General features: G+C 44.8%; 1 protein-coding gene across 1 annotated transcript; it reads right to left on the reverse strand.

Annotated features, from left to right (window-relative positions):
• Positions 1 to 2,906: 2,906 nt before the first annotated feature.
• LOC142374830 (polyunsaturated fatty acid lipoxygenase ALOX15B-like) lies at positions 2,907 to 12,168 on the reverse strand. The gene is made up of 13 exons (XM_075458663.1): positions 11,880 to 12,168; positions 11,661 to 11,742; positions 11,463 to 11,585; positions 11,281 to 11,384; positions 11,009 to 11,181; positions 10,660 to 10,803; positions 4,958 to 5,161; positions 4,762 to 4,848; positions 4,422 to 4,588; positions 4,093 to 4,214; positions 3,874 to 3,974; positions 3,569 to 3,736; positions 2,907 to 3,448 (listed from the first exon to the last, which is right to left on the reverse strand). The coding sequence occupies exons 2-13, from the start codon at positions 11,738 to 11,740 to the stop codon at positions 3,269 to 3,271; spliced, it is 1,653 nt and encodes a 550-aa protein (XP_075314778.1). The 5' UTR covers positions 11,741 to 11,742; positions 11,880 to 12,168; the 3' UTR covers positions 2,907 to 3,268.
• Positions 12,169 to 19,673: the final 7,505 nt, after the last annotated feature.

A 19,673-nucleotide genomic window follows, 5' to 3' on the forward strand; every position in this document is an offset into this window, starting at 1 on the left:
ATTTTGACTCGGCTCCCAAAGAAGAGCCGGCTCTTTCGACTCCCGAACGGCTCTTTACCTTATAATTGCCTAATTCTATGCATTTATTCTCTGACAAACCCACTCTTACATTTGTTTATTTCAATTCAACTTTTTTATTGCACAAATTTAGCAATAAACTTCAAACAAATCCACAGAACAGAACCAAACTCAAGCTAACATTAATAATATCCTCAATTAAACTTTTTTATTGGACAAATGACTATTGTCCAAACTTGCAATGACTGGACGCGCAAGGCTTTCATCTGCACGGCTCTGTTTGGGTCCCAATGGCCCATTTCCTCACGCAAACCCAAAACTAGAACTTCCAAGTCCGAGGACTCCGGAGTGAGAATGGCGCCAAATCTGAACAACATTGTCGCAGCTTTTTACTTGTCCTTACTGGGTAGTTTTTGTTTTTATAGACCGGGTTACAGTACCTGTTTTTAAATCTTCTGTTGCACTCTAAATATAATCAGGTCTTGCTTTGGGTGGTCATCAAAGACGTGTTGGGAAAAATTGAGGTCCCACTCTCTCAAAATCCCGGGGAAGCATTTCAGAATGCCTCCTTTAATTCTAACCCTGAGAGTTTAGCACGCTTCCACACAACAGATAATTCTCTAAATATCGTTGACAATGGCTTTTCCTACCGATCTGCTGGGGCCAGTATCTCGTGGCTGTAAGTGATAATGCTGTAGCAAGCTCCAGTGTGGAATTAATATACCTTAAACCTTTGGAAGATACAAACATTCCTGTGGAGGATGTTTTTCTGGGAAAGGACCAGATGTGGGACGTCTACACAAAGGAAAGGGACTGAAATCGCCAAATTTACAACCACCTTAGGCCCATGAAAGCTTTTGGGAGTGGATTTAGCAACAGACATTTAACATTAACTTTAGAGATGCATTGACAACTTAAACTGAACAAACAAAGAACCCTTTTTGGAGAAATGGGAGACTAACCCATTCCCTATCTTATCTGGACCAATAAATCAAAGTTGACATTTTACCCTCATCCACCCAGATAAGAGAACCAGATGCCTAAATAGAACTGGAAATGACTTTACTTAGATTCACGTTCAGCCGAATCTTAAAACTGTATTAAATGTGTTTGATATCTTTGTACGCAAGTTCTTTCAGGTTCTCAGCGAAATCACGAGCTGCATTTTGGTTAGGACCTGGACATGTGGTGGAATTGGGTCTGATCGGCATGTTTCTCTCTGGAGTTGTGGCTCTAGCAAGTTGCATATTTGCAGCAGCACAGTCCTTGGGAAACTTAAGCGCGATGTCAGCCATTTGTCTGTCTCCACGTGGATATCTACACGGTCTCTTCCAAGAGCCTGACACGCTAAGGCATCCAAAAGTAGCAAGTCAGCCGCTGGTTACGCTTCCCATTGACCTTGTTATGGAGTCAAATTAACCTTCAATTAGTGCATAATTTAAGTCAAACAGAATAATGTCAGCATCATTATGAGGTATAATGTATATATTTATTCATGTTTGTTTCAAAGTAATTAAATATACAATCCATTAGTCAAGCAAACTTGATTCGAATAACAGCGGACTATTTTAGGAAACTCCTACGACAGGTCTGGATCACTCGTAAATTCTGTTCGTACCTGAAAGAAAACGTAAAATACGAAAAGATCGATGAATGCGCAAATTCTCCTAAATCACTCGTACGCACGACTTAAGAACAAATCTGTGCGTAAGAACGGTTCTTGCATGAGGCCCATTGTTTGATTCGCTATTCATATGTCACAACTTTACAGATATTCATCTGAGGTTTGAGACTCATAATCATCAACTATGTCATGTTATGTGTATTTGATGTTTTTATATCATGAGTCTATGATATATCTTTAATCTGCATATCTTAACAAGTTGTGGTGTTTTCAGAATCATCGAGACAAATGTTTTATGAGATTTTATCCAAAAATCTCTATAAACGTTAGAATCAGATCGCTTTACAAACACACACTCAAGCAGACGTCACAATAGTTTCAGGCATATCATTGGCTGAAAGTGTAGCGTAAGCGTAACGCCCCGCCTCCGCGAGTCAAACCACGGAACCCGCGATGCAAAAAGCTCTTCCCTTTCAAACAAATGAGAGAGCAGAAAGAGTAAACCATGGAGTAAACCAACACAGCCATGAGCCAGAGAAACGAGACAGAAGATAATGGAATGAAGAAGAAGTCTTCAGAATGATGCGGAGAGAATGAACGATGCTGAAGATGATGAAAAGACTAAGACAGGATAGAAAGATGAGGAAGAAGAACATCCTAACAAAGATAGAAACAGAATGAAGTAGTCTAAAGATACACGCTTTCTGTGTTTTTGTTCGTCCCTCGTCATCCATGTCTTTTTACGTCGCACGTTTTAAAGGGGAACTCCGGGGCATTTGAAGCGCATTTCCATTGCTAGAGGTTGTCAAATACTGATAGTAGGACACAGACAGGTGCAAATCTGCGCTACCTGTGTGGAGATCGCGCTGTTCGCGCAGCCTGTCATGCGAGGCTAATACGTGGTGGCTAGGGGCAAGCGCTAACCCTTCCACGTAAAACAACAACTTGCACACTGCAGAAACGTCACACCACTTTATAAACCATCCGACAATAAAGTCACAAGCCTTACCATCAAAACCATATGCATGGTTCTCACATTACTGGCATGGGGACGTTACAAAACAACTTTATAAACAGCATGTAACTCACCGGCTGGTTGTACGCTCGCGCATGTGAAAGCCCAAAAGAGTCAATGGACGATACTCCCATATACAAAACAATTATCTTCTCTAGAAAAGCTGCGTTCAAGTATTTAAAACATTACAACAATACATGCCCAGTAATATTTCCCTTCTTTGAAGGTGGTGCCCTACATCCGAGATTAAATAAGGTTTATTGAGACAGTGAGAACTTCTGGTAAATCCTTATATTTTATCAAGTAACGCTACAACGCCCTTTAAACCATTACCCTATTTTCTTTATTTAAGACAAAGTGGCCATCCAAATGTACAGCTTTTATGAAGGATTCATGCATTGCTGAAAAACTGCAGTGACAACAACATGGATGTTCTGTATGTTAGTAATCAATGTACAGAAGGTCCATAGTGTAGCCATACCATAGGTCAACATTATCATGACTCATGTCAAAATGTAGTTGTGTCCCAGAATGCAACACCCCACCAACTATCGGAACTGAATCGAATGAATACTCTTCCTAGCATACAATATATTTGGCTGCTGTCTTTCCTAAATAGTCACACTGTTCTCTATTACTGTGGGGCTCAGGTAGGAATAGGCTACTTTAAGCTGATGGTTTCTTTCTGCAATTTCTTCACTTAGGTAGGACAGCTCTGCTTGAAATTCCTTAATCATCCGTTTAGGGTCAGGCTCATCGAATCGCTCTTCAGGGTAGGTACCCAAGGGAACCTGCCGTTATGTCAGAGACATTAAAGTCAGTATTTTAGTCAATGTACATTTTTTCAATGAAAATTTCAATGAGTCACAATCAATCTGCTTTATGTGTGTGTTCATGAACACTGAACTGACCTCGTCAGAAAACCTTTCTGTGAGCATCCATGCCATTGCTGCAAAGATGACCGTGTCTCCAACATTTGGGAGGATGTCGAGAATCGTCTTTATGTTTGACTGCCCCTTAGTGGTTGGAGGAGGTTTGAGCAGTTGGAGAGAGCCATTGGGGATCCAGCTGTAGTCAAACTAAATGTCAGAACAACTTGAATTTTTAACTTGAACTATTTCATTTACAAGTTTATTTGAAATTTGGACATATTTTTGATCTCCCTGAATGTCAAAGCGTTATTCCCTTATCCAAAATATATATTTTATTGCCCCACCTGTCCATTATTGACAGCAGCATGTTGTACCGATACAGTGAAAATCACCACGGTGATGAACTTGACCATTTCCTGTGCAGTATTTAAGCATGCTGGAAACCCTGTTGGTAGAAATATCACTTAGTAAATCTGTAGCCGTAATTACCCACTGGGGAATATATATATTTATATATTTATTCAGTTTAATTAGTACTGACTTTTGCTTTTGTTTTTTTTTACCTGAGAGTTTGTTTCCCAAGAAGCCATGTGTGAATATCTCAGTGATCCATTCCTGCAGCTCAGTGTCTTCACGCACATCACTGTGTGAAGGATAATAATACTCCACCACAGACCTCACAAAACTGATGAAAAACAACAATGCATTCAAATTGGTGTTCTGAAATAATTGTGTTGATTTAAAAATATGGTCAAATAATCCAGCATTGTTGTGGATTATTCTACATAATGGTCGTACAAAAATTCTAATTCAGATGAAGTTTTGTTGTTGCTTGAAAAATCTATCAGTTACAACTGTGGCAAAATATCTAAATTGTGAATGTAATCATCACCCGTTGATGATATTCCACAGCTTCAGACCATCATCTCTGTAGTAGAAGTTGGGGATCGACTCCAGTCCTCGCGCAGTGATGTTCTCCGGCAGACAGAGAGAGCTGTAGGTCATTTTAGACAGAGCCCTGCGCATGACCTCTTTCAGCCCCGCAATTCCAATTGTACTCTAGTGGTCATAAATCCAGACATAGTTATACGTATGTTTCTTGAATTTAAGATAATGAAAATACTTGTAATGAATGATGAAATGAAAATCTAGAATTGGTTTCAGTAGTGCTGAATTATCAGTGCGTGAGTATATATACTATATATATATATATATATATATAATATATATACCTCATTTAAAATCCCATCAGGTGCCAAAAGATATTGGCGGGCTATTATGTTTACTTGCAGAGTGTAGCGGAAGTGTGGGATCAGCAGCTGTACAAAGACAAATACAGACATTAAAATCAAATTTACTGTAACGTCAGATTAAGATAAACGTGGCCCACATCTGATATTTCAACAGCTCAGTGATGTCAGCTGATACCTTGTAGAGGGGATGGATTACAGGCAAGCAGCGGAGAGTGGCAACTGCAAAGACTTCTGCCAGATAGTGAGTGTTCATGAGGTGATGGACTGCCTCATATTCCAAAGCATCTGCACTTCTAAAATACAGCTTGGCCAGCAGCCAGTCTGTCTCTGGGTCACTGGGCAGAAAGATGGGATTCTGCTCAGAAGGTTGTTGATATAGCTGGAATGAAAAGATATATTTATAGTCTACACAAGTCTATTGAGTTCTGAAAACATAAATCATTGTGTGGAGGGGGGCGTGGTGCATCAGGTGCAGAGGAGAGGTGGAGAGGTGGGAAGGGCTCAGAGGACAGTGGGAGGGGAGATGATTGGTACACCTGTACATGGTCGGCTAATCATTCTCTCCTTTATCAGTAGCGTGCTGGTCCAGGCGGAGAGAGGAGATGAGAGATCGAGAACCAGAGCCAGAGAACGGAGAACGGAGAAGGAGAAGACGAGCAGAGCAGAGCAGAGCAGAGAAGCGGGTGATCGTCTTCTACCGTTCGGGCTGAGAACCTCGATCGTGAGAGAAAAATAAATAAAAGTATTGTGAACCAGACACAGGCTCTGCGTGTGTGTTGGGTGAACCCACGGTGGCAAACATACTTGCCACACTGGCGCCCAACTGATCCTGACACAGGATGACAGAGCCGGAACAACCCGTGACCGCATTGGCAGGAATGCTCACGGAAATCGCGAGGATGAGCCAGGACCAAGCCGCCGCGAGCAGACAACACCTGGCAGCACTGCACACTCAGGCGGAGAAGCAGACGCCGCTGCTGGAGGCGATGTTGTCCCGGGTAGGGGCAAGCACACCGGGCCCCTCACTCGCAGGAATGACTGTGCACAAGATGACAGCTGAGGACGACGCACAGTCATTCCTGGACATGTTCGAGGCAACAGCAACGGCGTGTGGCTGGCCCACGGCGGAGTGGGCGGTGCGGCTGCTGCCACTGCTGTCAGGGGAGGCGCAGACGGCGGCGCTCTGCCTGCCAGCCTCCAGCCGAGGGCGGTACCGGGACGTGAGGCGGGCTGTCCTGGATCGCCTCGGCTTCTCCATGGAGGACCACCGGCGGAGGTTCCGGGAGACAAAGCTGGGGCCCAACGACCGCCCTTTCGTATACGCCCAACAGCTGAAAGACGCCGCAACCAGGTGGCTGCAGCCGGGGGGGTCGGCGGGGGAGGAGCTGATGCAGGAGACGGTGGTCATGGAGCAGTTCACAGAGGGGCTCCCGAGCGGCACCTCGGCCTGGGTGCGGTGCCATCGCCCGGCGGACCTGACGATGGCCATCACGCTGGCGGAGGACCACCTGGCCGCCAGCCAACCAAGTAACCAAGCGCCGGTGGTTCGGCCATAGCCTTTTGCCCGTCCCACACCGGCACCCCGCAGGAGGGCTCCACAGCCACCCGACCCACCCCGCTTCCCAGGTCTAACCAGCTGTCTCCTTTTCTCCCGCCACAGGGCCAGCGCGCTGCGGACACTGTCCTCAGCCCACAGACGGTCCCTCAAGCGGCAGTGCAGGAGTGCTGGAGGTGCGGACGGCCCGGGCACTTTCGCCGGGAGTGTCCGCTCATGGAGGTCGGTCAGGTGATCCGGGTCGTCGGCCATGCAGCACCCTCCGCCGGTCCGGGAGGGACGTACAGCGTTCCGGTAAGGATTCAGGGGGGTACACATCAGGCGATGGTGGACTCGGGCTGCATGCAGTCCATGGTTCACCAGAATCTGATTCGACCCGGGGCTTTGATAGAGGCGAGCTGGGTGGATATTAAGTGTGTGCATGGGGATATTCACAGATACCCTGTTGCGTCAGTGGAAATTCGATATAAGGGGAAAAAGCATAGTGAGAAGGCTGTGGTTAGCTCCCGCCTGGCGCACCCTCTTATTCTGGGTACTGATTGGCCGGGGTTTGATAAGCTAGTGGGGCGGTGTGTGGGGGTGCGCTCACGACCAACAGGATTAGTGGATATGTGCGCTGTGCTCAGCGGTGACGCGAGGTTGTCCGGCACTGATGACGGGGAGGGGGAGCCGGCGGCGCCTCCTCAGGAGGCTCCGCAGGTTCCCGTGTTTGACTCCATGGAAGATTTTCCACTTGAACAGTCTCGTGATGATACTCTACGCTTTGCCTTTGACCAAGTGATACGAATTGATGGTCATATGGTGCGCCCTGACGCAGCGGTATCATATCCACACTTCTCATTACGGAGGGACAGGTTATACCGAGTGAGTCGTGACACTCAGACTGAAGAGATAATTACCCAGTTGCTGGTACCAAAAAGTCGCTGGGAAATGGTTTTCCAGGCGGCTCACTACAACCCAATGGCTGGGCATATGGGGTAGGAAAAAACACTGAACTGTGTAATGGCCCGTTTCTATTGGCCTGGCATTAGAGCAGACGTTCGCCGCTGGTGTGCGTCCTGCGCTAAATGCCAGTTGGTTAACCAACCGGCCATCCCGAGAGCGCCGTTGCGCCCGTTACCACTGATCGAGGTCCCGTTTGAATGGATCGGGATGGACCTCATCGGGCCATTTCACCGGAGCACACGTGGATACCGATTTGTGTTAGTCCTCGTGGATTACGCAACTCAATATCCAGAGGCAGTGCCACTGCGCAGCATATCTGCAAAGAGTGTGGCGCAAGCGCTGTTTCAGGTTATCTCCTGAGTCGGGATCCCGAAAGAGATCCTGACTGACCAAGGCACCCAGTTTATGTCACAAACACTGAGGGAACTTTACGGATTATTGGGCATCAAGTCTATTCGAACCAGTGTTTACCACCCGCAAACTGACGGCCTCGTCGAGCGCCTGAATAAGACTTTGAAGTCCATGGTCCGTAAGTTTGTGCACGATGATAAGCCAAATTGGGATAAGTGGCTAGATCCTCTGCTGTTTGCAGTGCGCGAGGTTCCCCAGACCTCCACGGGATTTTCTCCCTTTGAACTGCTGTTTTGCAGGAAACCACGCGGGGTTTTGGACCTGGTAAAAGAAAGCTGGGAGGAAGGTCCGAGCCCCAGTAAAAATGAAGTTCAGTACGTCCTGGACCTGAGAGCAAAACTCCACACATTGGGTCAGTTATCACGTGAGAATTTGCTCCGGGCCCAGGAACATCAGCAGCGGCTGTACAACAGAGGATCTAGGCTGAGACAATTTACACCGGGAGATAAAGTGCTTGTATTACTCCCATCTCATAACTCTAAATTACTCGCCAAGTGGCAAGGGCCCTTTGTGGTCACACGGCAAGTGGGTGACGTTGACTATGAGCTTGTGCGATCTGACAGGGGAGGTGCGACACAGATTTACCACCTCAACCTCCTTAAAGCATGGAGGGAGGCAGAGTCTGTTTCACTGGTGACGACAATTGCAGAGAGAGATGAGTTGGGGCCTGAGGTGCCAAAATCGACCAATCCCGCCTCGCTCCTTTGTGAGAACCACCTCTCTCCGTCACAGAAAGCAGATGTGGCCAAGTTGCAACAGCGTTACGCGGATGTGTTTTCCCCCCTGCCAGGACGCACAAGCCTTATTCAACACCATGTGGAGACTCACCCGGGTGTGCGTTCACGACCCTATCGGTTGCCTGAACACAAAAGAAAAGTGGTACAGGCAGAATTGAAGGCCATGTTGGAAATGGTTGTGATAGAAGAGTCCAACAGTGCCTGGTGTAGTCCCATCGTTCTTGTAGTCAAGAAGGATGGGTCGATCCGGTTCTGTGTGGACTATCGCAAGGTGAATGATGTTTCACGGTTTGATGCCTATCCTATGCCCCGGGTCGACGAGCTCCTGGATTGCCTTGGCACAGCTCGATTTTTTTACGACGCTGGATTTGACCAAGGGGTACTGGCAGATTCCCCTGTCTCCAGAGTCCAAGGAAAAATCGGCCTTCTCCACTCCGTACGGTTTGTACCAATTTGTTACACTTCCGTTCGGGTTGTTCGGGGCCCCAGCCACGTTCCAACGCCTCATGGACCGGGTGCTGCGGCCGCACGTTGCATATGCTGCCACCTATCTGGATGACGTGATCATCCACAGCAACAGCTGGGCGGAGCATGTGTGGCAGGTGGCCGCGGTCCTCGAGTCACTGAGGCAGGCGGGGCTCACGGCCAACCCGAAGAAGTGTGCAGTTGGACGGAGGGAGGTACGGTATCTGGGGTACCACTTGAGCGGCGGGCAGGTGCGTCCACAGGTCGACAAGACAGCAGCGATTGCAGCCTGCCCGCGGCCCAAGACAAAAAAGGAGGTGAGGCGGTTTTTGGGGCTGGCCGGTTTCTACCGGCGTTTTATTCCCAACTTCGCCGAGCTGACCAGCCCCTTGACCGACCTCACCCGAAAGGGTGCCTCAAGATCCGGTCCAGTGGACGGAGCTGTGCCAGGTGTCGCTTGAGAGGGTAAAACAGACCCTCTGTGGGGAGCCTCTTCTTCACACTCCTAATTTCTCTCTCCCGTTTACTCTGCAGACTGATGCATCGAACAGAGGGCTGGGGGCCGTTCTGTCCCAGCAGGTGCGGGGTGTCGACTGCCCAGTGCTCTACATCAGCAGGAAACTGTCCGAGAGGGAGGCCAGGTACAGCACCGTGGAGAAGGAGTGCCTGGCCATCCGGTGGGCGGTCGATGCTCTGCGGTACTAACTGTTGGGACGTCCATTCACCCTCTGTTCGGACCATGCTCCCCTCCAGTGGCTCCACCGCATGAAAGATACTAATGGCCGGATCACCCGATGGTATCTGGCCATGCAGCCTTTCAAGTTTAAGGTGATCCATAGGCCGGGGGTGCTGATGGTGGTGGCCGACTTCCTTTCCCGCTCCCACAAGGAGGGGGGGAGTAGGTTAGGCCGGACAGTTCCCTGGCCTAAGTCGGGCGGTGGAGGTATGTGGAGGGGGGCGTGGTGCATCAGGTGCAGAGGAGAGGTGGAGAGGTGGGAAGGGCTCAGAGGACAGTGGGAGGGGAGATGATTGGCACACCTGTACATCGTCGGCAAATCATTCTCCCCTTTATCAGTAGCGTGCTGGTCCAGGCGGAGAGAGGAGATGAGAGATCGAGAACCAGAGCCAGAGAACGGAGAAGGAGAAGACGAGCAGAGCAGAGCAGAGCAGAGCAGAGCAGAGCAGAGCAGAGAAGCGGGTGATCGTCTTCTACCGTTCGGGCTGAGAACCTCGATCGTGAGAGAAAAATAAATAAAAGTATTGTAAACCAGACACGGGCTCTGCGTGTGTGTTGGGTGAACCCACGGTGGCAAACTTACTTGCCACACATTGCATAATTTCAATGTCAGAATAGCACTTTTTGGTGAGCTAGGCCTACAGTATTGTGTAAAAGTCTTTAGCCACCCCTCATTCCCTTCTGTACTGTCAGGACGATGGGTGCAGAGATTTATTGAAACTAGCAAACGTAGTTCAGATGGGAAAACAGTATACATGGCAAAAACAGAATTCATACAGTTTAACAGGCTTAATAGTCCCTTTTTCTCCAGGTACTCCAGCTTCCTCCCACAACGCCAAAACATGCATGTTAGGTTAATTGGCAACTCTAAATTGACCCAAGGAGTGACTGTGAGCTGGTTGTTTGTCTCTGTCTGGCCCTGTTATGGACTAGCAACCTGTCCAGGGTGTCCCCTGCCTCTCACCCAATGACAGCTGTGATAGGCTCCAGTGATCCTGAGTTGGATTATTCTACCATCAGTAAAATACCTGTATTGCAATGGGCATCAGCTTGCTCTCGGGGTTCATGTAGAACAAGCATAAACCAGCAGTCATATGTACAGAATTTCCATCTTTCATCCAAGCTGGTATTCCATCCATTATCTTCTGGTCACACAGGAAGATATTGCCTTTCTGTGTGCAACAAAAATGTAGAGAAAAGTAGTGAATGAGCCATAAAGACATGGCTTTTCTATGTTGACCAAAAGAAAAAGATGCATGAAATGTTTATTTTAAAGCAGTTGTTACAATGGCTGTTATGTTAGAGGATCTGATCATATGAGTAAAATCTAATTTAATATATAGCCTCCCATGTAAAAACATCACTCAAATTTCAAACCTCCATTTCTGTCTTCAGAGTGCTTCCATCTCTCAAGAAAGGCTTCACCATCTCCTCTGTGACCGGAAAGTTTGGGGGAAGTTTTGAGCAGCGCTCGATCACGTTGGGGTTAACTCCATTCAAAAACTGGAATCCGAAAAAGTCATCCTCCTTCCAGTGTTCTGAAACATACTCTGGAAGAATAGCAGTTAGTTAATACAGCACTCATCCATTGCCTACTTGAATTAAATCAGCAGGAGCAATAGGAATTTCGGTTAAATGGCTTTCTCTACCTGACATTTCAGTCTTTTTGAACCAGAAGATTCTTTTCATGTCCTCAATGTCTTCCCATCGTTCATTGGATCCAGCCAGACCCTTGAACATCAGTTCAACACCACTGAAATAAATTATGTATAATGTGTAAAACGATGTAAATTTAGGAATCAAAATGCGAAAAGATTGTCTCAGAACTCACATTGTTCTTTTTGTATAAAGATGCTCATCTGATCTGGATGCAGAGAAACGAAGCTCAGCTTGCATCTCAGATACATCTTTGAAGTGACTGTTGTGCGGCAGCTTGTCATCGTTAACTGCCCACCTTAAAGAAAGAGAAGATTAAGTTTAGATAAGCTTTTGAGACAAATGGCTGTGGCAAACTGCAGTGGAAACGTACAGGTACGTGTTCTTTCTAAGTTCTAGCTCCTTTTTCCGGTGCTCAATCAGCAGGGCATGTTCCTCCTCAAAACCTTTCATAGCTGAGAGGTGAAAAAAAACAGCATTCAAACTTGTGTCACCAAAAAAAAGATAATACATGAAGAGGCTCTGATAAATCTACTTTAAAACAATATGAGCATGTATTTGTAATAAATTTCTTTGAGCAATTTCACTTGACCTTTTCCTCCTCTGAGCTCCACCTCTTCTCCCCTCTTGATCCATCTGTAACAGGGGAAAAGGGTGTCGTCTCTCTCTGGAGTTGTCACTACGATTTTGGCACAGTACCACTCGTCTTCTGGGAGAAACAAAAAAGGATCTTTCTCCACCCTGACCAGCAGAACTTTCCCCAGAGAAAAGCTGGATTTTATGGTGTAAGTCCTTGTCTGAGAATCATAACAAACATAAAACAAAGTTAGTGTGAAATGTTGAAAAGGGTGTTTGGAGAGGTTTCTAAAAAAACTACTGCATCATTCTGTTCCCATCATCTTTCCCAGGAAGCTGATATGAAACAGGTATGATGGAGTTGGGGAAACCTATAAAAACATGCAAAGACAGGACTAGGACTGAGAAAAAAAGAAAAAAAAGTAAATCATGTCACTGTCCACCACACGAATACATTAAATTACATTAAATATACATTAAAGTATATAGAATTGGATCCAAAGCCCATATTTGGCTGCAAGCCTTCAATGGTTAAAATGTCATTGAAGTGTTCCAGACCAGTTGGTATAAATATTAAATATTCATACATACAATGGATGTAAAACCTGACTGACATGTTTAAAGATTATATCTGTCTATTATCTGTTACAAGTAATGTGCAACGGAATGTAACTTGCCGTCCTAGTTTGAAAGTCAATCCAAAAATTGTCCAGCTTGGTGCGTTCACTCTGCCCCTCTGTTCCAATTAAGGTGATGTATTTGTAGTCCATTGTCCCTGCATACTGCATGCTGCCTGTTGTCACCTTTAACTTGTATTCAGCCATGGTCACTTTGTGGAAACTGCCCAGAGAAGGAAAAAAGAAAAAACATCACTTTCTCAAATAACCACATGTGAACAGCAAACATGATGAGTGCTACCCTGCATACATTCAACCAGTGTCAAAGAAAGATCACCGTCTCTTAAAGTTGCAATTGTCATTTTGCTTACATTGAGGTTATGTGAAAATATTTTGTCCTGTCGTCACACCAAGAAGAAATGTTACAGCACACACCTTCACATGGAAGCTGTTCGGACCGACCTGTCTTCCTTACAGCTGCATACTGGCCCTTCCTGTTTGTGATATTTATCAAGGGTGGAGGTAGGTACCTCTATCTTTGTTACTGCATGAAACAGTGTGAAACATTTTACCTGCAGTCAAATGTTGAAAAAGAAAAGTCTCCAACGCTCCAAGAAAAACACCTTCACAGCTACTGGAATCCAAAGGTAACTGATATAATCAGAGTTGGATGCAGTAGAGCTTATTCCATCAAAAAGATGATGTTATGTCAGCAAAGACAGCCCCGGAGCAGACTGATTTTTGTGTTGCAATATGCAGGCTGATATACCTCCTATTTCTGGTGAAGCCCTGCCTTTTCTTTAAAAAAAAGAAAAGTGACATCCTGTGTGGGCTGCAACTGCTGCATCTAAGTTCCATCAGATGCTCAGTCGTTCGATCTCTAACTTCTCCAGATTCCATTTCTTTGATGTATACAGCATCCTCAGGCCCTGAACTCCACGTTACCTCCAATGGGTTAACAGGTGTGTATTGGAAAAATGTATATAGATTTTAATTTTGAGTAAACAACATTTTTTAGACCGACATGTATTGCGTGAACTTTGCTTTGTGTGATACAAAGTAATTAAATGGAGAAACAGGGTGCTCTGGTAGGAGAATGTGCAACCACTCAACACGCGAGGAACTAAATGTCCCAGTAAAACATTTGTTGCATTTTGGTCACAAGATTGTTTTACGTATGCTGATTGTAACTAAGCTGTGTAATAAAAAGAACTACACGGGGAAAGTCGGATGGAGTCGTTTGAGCACGGGTGAAGTATCAGTAAGTTCTGTTACTCCGTCAGGCTCCCCTTGCAAGTAAAAATACAATCTGAGTACTGAGTGTTTTGTTGATCACTGGGGTTGTCTTGAGTGAACTGTGTTCCAGCTGGGTTAACTTTTAGACCCAACAGTGTGTGACAAAGTTCACTGTTCATTGTGGTGATTAAATGCAAAATTGGTTATTCTGTATTAACTGAACTGGAGTAATTAAATACCGAATAAATCAACTTTTCAAAGGTGGTCTGATTAAACTGAAAGCATGTACATAACTAAAAGAACTAAAAAACCACAAAGAGTAAAAAATATCAGGAATGGGCTAGTTATCCCTTAGATGCATGTGGGGTCAAAAATGCCCCCGAGAGTTGTTATTCTTCAAAATCTATGAAATTAAAAGATTTTACACGTCCATATTCAGCTCAACAGGCTGCATTGTATAGGAAACAAATGAACAAAACTCAAAGTAAATGCTTCGCGAGCTTTGCTGGCGTAGGCCATCAACGTTCAAACATTAAGGTCAAAAATACTGATCCCTACACAGTGGGATTACGTAAAGGCATATGTGACACCATGTTCTGGATAAATTACAAATACACTATCAAAGGGGAACTCAGACCACAGAAAGTGTTCATGAATTTGACAGGGAAACACGCCATGTGTTATTCTCAAGAAAAAGGTTCAGTTCCAGTTGGCAGCTTAAACATGACCACAGATTGTACTGAGACAGCAGCTCATGGAGAAGGAGCACTCAGTGGCGCCTCAAATGGTACTTATATGGTGCAAGGTTGGTGGTTGTGTGGACGAGATGCATATCTGATGCTGCCAGCCAATTGGACGGGCGTGTGCGCGCCCATATTCGTGACTGACCATACAATTATAATCAATGCAATTTCAGGTCAACTAAAGATGGGTGCGAACAGGAAAAGGGATGTTCCCGAGTTCAAACCACATGATGCAGTCTGGGGCTCAGATTAGAGCCTGGCTCGGGCCGGATTTTTCTGTCCGAGCCCGGCCCTCAACCGACAGAAAAGTTCTCAAATCCGACCCGAGCCCGAGATTAATTAAAATATTTGTGTCCGAGCCCGCCGGAAGCCCGAGACCAGTGACCAACGCAAGACGGCGCACCCTAATCAGTAAATACACATTGGTGACAGCGCACCATTATCCACCATAATCCACCATAATCCATTATAGCTTGATTTCCCACTCTCATTTTCCACGACTTTCAGTTCTCCAGAAGGTATTTTTCTTTTAATGTCCTTCATAGCGCTTCCAGCCAACTGAGCTCGGCTGCACTGATCGCACGTGTTTAATGTAAAGTTGTTCGAATGTTCGATATGCGTGCGTGCGCACCGAGCATGCACAGACCACAGATGCACACAGATGCATGCTGCACGGCATGAGGCACGAATAGCCTACCAACATTTTCATTTATGCATATTCAATTATTTGTGTTTATCACAAAAACTGATGTTTGCAATGAACTGAAACCTGTCCTCTGGCTGTTTATAATTTTCACGATGTCTGCTTGCTTTCGAGCCCGACCCGAGTCCGACAAGACATTTGAATTTTTTGTCTGAGTCCGGCCCGGCCCGTCGGGTTCCGACCGGGCCCGTCGGGCTTCGGTCGGGTTGCCATACTCTAGCTCAGATGTCCCTGATGAACACACACATTGGTCAACCGGCAACAAAGTCTTGCTTTCTGTCCTTCCCTGGCTGGGAGTGGGCAAGAATGTGCTCCGTTTGGAAACCATAGACTATAGACTTGGAGCTTTCATTAATCTTACATCAATAGTGCATGAAGGTCAAAACAGAGAAATAAATGCTTTGTGGACAATGATTCTTCAGAACAGAATGGCTTTAGATCTTCTAACTGCAGCTTCTGGTGGCGTTTGTGTGATGATAAATATTACATGTTGTACCTATATTCCGGACAATATTGGAACTAATGTATGCGTAGCTATGCAAGGCCTACGTAACCTTCAAAAGGCCATAGGTCAAGACAATAATGCTCAAGGTCTCGACTTGATGTCCTGGCTGACTTCAGGACCATGGTGGCACATCCTAAAGCGAATTGCAATACCTATTCTCTGTGTCATGTTTCTACTCTGCCTATTTACAATGTGCATTACTCCTTGTCTTAAATCAACGATTAACAATATGATGGCAGGGCTGTTTTCTAACTATGTCTTACTTGTCCAACATGACCCGGAGGAGTTCAGCAAGGATACTACAGTCTAATGGCGCTTTTCCACTAGCTCGCTTCGGCTCGGCGCGCTATTGCGTGTTTCCATTAGCACGCAGTACCTGCAACCGGGTAGATTTTCCGTATCACCTCAGCCCTGGTTCCAAGCGTGCTGAAGCGTTACTAAAACGTGACGTCAGCCGACTGCCTTCCACCGATTGGCCGATGAGTGTCGTCACTTTTCAATACTGTTTTGTCTGGCGGCCAGGAGTCTTCTCTGGCTCTCTTCTCTTGCCTTCTCTGCGACAAAAAGCCACAGGGTGAGCAGCAACACGAGCGCCTCGATGTCCTCCATGCTATCCTCCTCGTATCTTGTTGTTGTTGTTCTGGTCGCGCAGCCGTGTTACGGCGACCCCGCCCACGTCGAGGAGGCACGAAGTATACTCGGTTGTAATGGAAACACAACCAAACCGAGCCGTGCCGAGCTAGTGGAAAAGCGTCATAAGTGACACCAATAATGAAAACCCATTATGTGAATGGTACTAGATTGATGTTGACTTGTGATAACTAAAAATGAAACACAGGAGGGAAATGATGGAAAAATGATATAGATTTTCATTTTGAGTAAACAACATTTTATAGACAGACATGTATTGCGTGAACTTTGCTTAGTGTGATACAAAGTAATTAAAGGGAGAAACAGGGTGCTCTGGTAGGAGAATGTGCAACCACTCAACACGCGAGGAACTAAATGTCCCAGTAAAACATTTGTTGCATTTTGCTCACAAGATTGTTTTACGTATGCTGATTGTAACTAAGCTGTGTAATAAAAAGAACTACACGGGGAAAGTCGGATGGAGTCGTTTGAGCACGGGTGAAGTATCAGTAAGTTCTGTTACTCCGTCAGGCTCCCCTTGCAAGTAAAAATACAGTCTGAGTACTGAGTGTTTTGTTGATCACTGGGGTTGTCTTGAGTGAACTGTGTTCCAGCTGGGTTAACTTTTAGACCCAACAGTGTGTGACAAAGTTCACTGTTCATTGTGGTGATTAAATGCAAAATTGGTTATTCTGTATTCTGTATAACTGAACTGGAGTAATTAAATACCGAATAAATCAACTTTTCAAAGGTGGTCTGATTAATCTGAAAGCATGTACATAACTAAAAGAACTAAGAAACCACAAAGAGTAAAGAAAGTACGAGACCTTCGTACGAAAAAAGTAAGAGAAATTTAGAATAAAAATACGAAAATGTTCTTGCATGAGGCCCATTGTTCTGTCCGATTCTCTTTGTAAACAGGAGGGCTAATACCGTTTACAAATATACAATTAAAAGAAAAAGAATAAAAGAATAAAATGATATCCAAGAAAGAAGTAGAATGATTTAAAAGCGAATAAAGCAGTAAGAAGCAGGAGGAGGCAGGAGGAAGCAGAGACACGACTTTACTCTTCAGAAGCAGGAAGGAAAAAAGGATCCACAAATCCACAAATAAGTCAAACAGTTACCTGTTAAATAGACAGTATATGTATGACACTTTTCTGGTCTTCTTAACCACTTAAAGCACTTTTCCTCTACAAACCACATTAACATACAGTTATATAGCACTTCTTGTCTATATAATATATATAACATGGAGTTCAGTGCCTAAGGACGCTGTATACACCAAGGAAATGGAATCTGGAGAAGTGTCACACTTGGTGTCAAGTGTGACACCATTGGCACAAGTTTTTTTTTAAAGAAATAACATGGTTTCACCAGAACTACAGCAGAAATTGGGTGTATATCAGCCTCCTGAGAAACTCCTACGACAGGTCTGGATCACTCGTAAATTCTGTTCGTACCTGAAAGAAAACGTAAAATACGAAAAGATTGGTCAATGCGCAATTTCTCTTAAATCACGATTTAAGAACAAATCTGTGCGTACAAACGGTTCTTGCATGAGGCCCAATGTCTCCTAACCCTGCAGTATCTGGATCTGGTCTCATGTTGTCCGTCGCAGAGGTAAACCCAGCACTAAACCTAAACCTCCAGCACTCACTCCGCCACCTGAAGTTCCATTGCATAATAGATATGATCTGTTGATTCCAAAAAGAGTGTGTGATGAGGAATGTAATGCAAAAATAAATTAAAACAAGAGAAATGGCCCCAAACCTCAGCCAAGGGCTAACCAGAATATCAGCAGAGGCCTAAATCCCACAACCGAGGTGAGGACTACAGAAGCGTGCATCGTGCAGCAGACGACTCCAGCCGGACACACTTCCAGGTGCGCGTACATTTGGTTGCGCACAAGGGTTGCTGCGCAGCCATAGCCACTATTAAGGCACAGGACTCTCATCAGTGGGCACATAAGTTGGTGTTCATTAACTTTACAGGAGTGAAATACAGCCCCACACACCAACGAACAGTTGATAAGATCACAAGAGATTCCTGCTTCGGGCCGAACGATACACCTTTGGCTAATACAGGACATGCAGTGAACATGATCCTCTTCCATCTTCAGAGCTGAGGAGTGTGGAGAGGTGATGGTCTGTGGGAGAAGACAACGTCATGTCAAATAGAAGAAAAGAGCATAAGAAGATCAAAGATACAATAAGATGACTTTAGAGATTAGAAAATAATACAGAAGAACTAGTCTAGTTGACATTATGTCAAATCTTGAGTAAACTGACAACTAAATCAAAATCATATCAAATCAAATTTATTTATATAGCACATTTCATGTACAAAACAATTCAAAGTGCTTTACATAAAATAAAAGCATTGCAGTAGGGAGTGGTAGAAGCATTAAAAATACATAAAAGAATATAAATAAATAAAATACAAATAAAATAATTTAAATGAATTTTAAAAATAAGCACCAGTCGAGATAAATTAAAAGATATCGTGCAGATTTCATGCATGGACACATGAGAAAAGAAATGTTTTTAACCTGGATTTAAAAATGTCTACATTTGGTGAAAGTTTAATCTCCACTGGCAGTTTGTTCCACTTGTTTGCAGCATAACAGCTAAATGCTGCTTCTCCATGTTTAGTCTGGACTCTGGACTGGACCAGCTGACCTGAGTCCTTGGATCTAAGAGCTCTGCTAGGTTTATATTCTCTGAACATATCACAGATGTATTTTGGGCCTAAACCGTTTTGGGCCTGTAAACAAATACATCAGTATATGGTCAGTGCCGTAACCAGTATTGAGGACACACAGGTCATGACCTCGGTATTTTCCCCGGTGTTTTTTTTTAAAATTTATTTATTTTTTTTATTCAGAGAAATGTCAAATTAATATAAGATGAAAATAGTTCTGACTTTGATTGGTGGAAAGATCAGCATGCATTCTCATTTGTTTTTCTGAAAATAAAGTCCACATAATCCCTTTATCATCACGTTATATTTTAAAACTGAGCGGAAAAACGCCACCCGACTTTTTTTTTTTTTTTTTTTTAACGCCACCCGACATTGGAAACATGTTTATCATATTACACAGCTTCGACGCGAAAGTCAGCTATGGAAGCAAGATGAAGAAATCTACTAAACAAACTAAACTCAGCTTTGGAAAGCCAACTGGCCAGGGGAAAAGAAAGAGAGAAGGAGGTGAGTTCATTTCGCCAATCGCCAGTGAGAATGAGTGACAGTTCATAATGTTCATATGCGTTCAAAGCGCGGCTAGGAATAGGAGGATGCTATCGTTGTCCTCAGCATTTCAAGCAACAGTCACAAAGCCCCTTGGTTAGGATTTCGTTTTCCAGTCGGCACAAAC

Source organism: Odontesthes bonariensis, chromosome 24 (genome assembly GCF_027942865.1).
Source record: "Odontesthes bonariensis isolate fOdoBon6 chromosome 24, fOdoBon6.hap1, whole genome shotgun sequence".
Lineage (NCBI taxonomy): Eukaryota > Metazoa > Chordata > Actinopteri > Atheriniformes > Atherinopsidae > Odontesthes > Odontesthes bonariensis.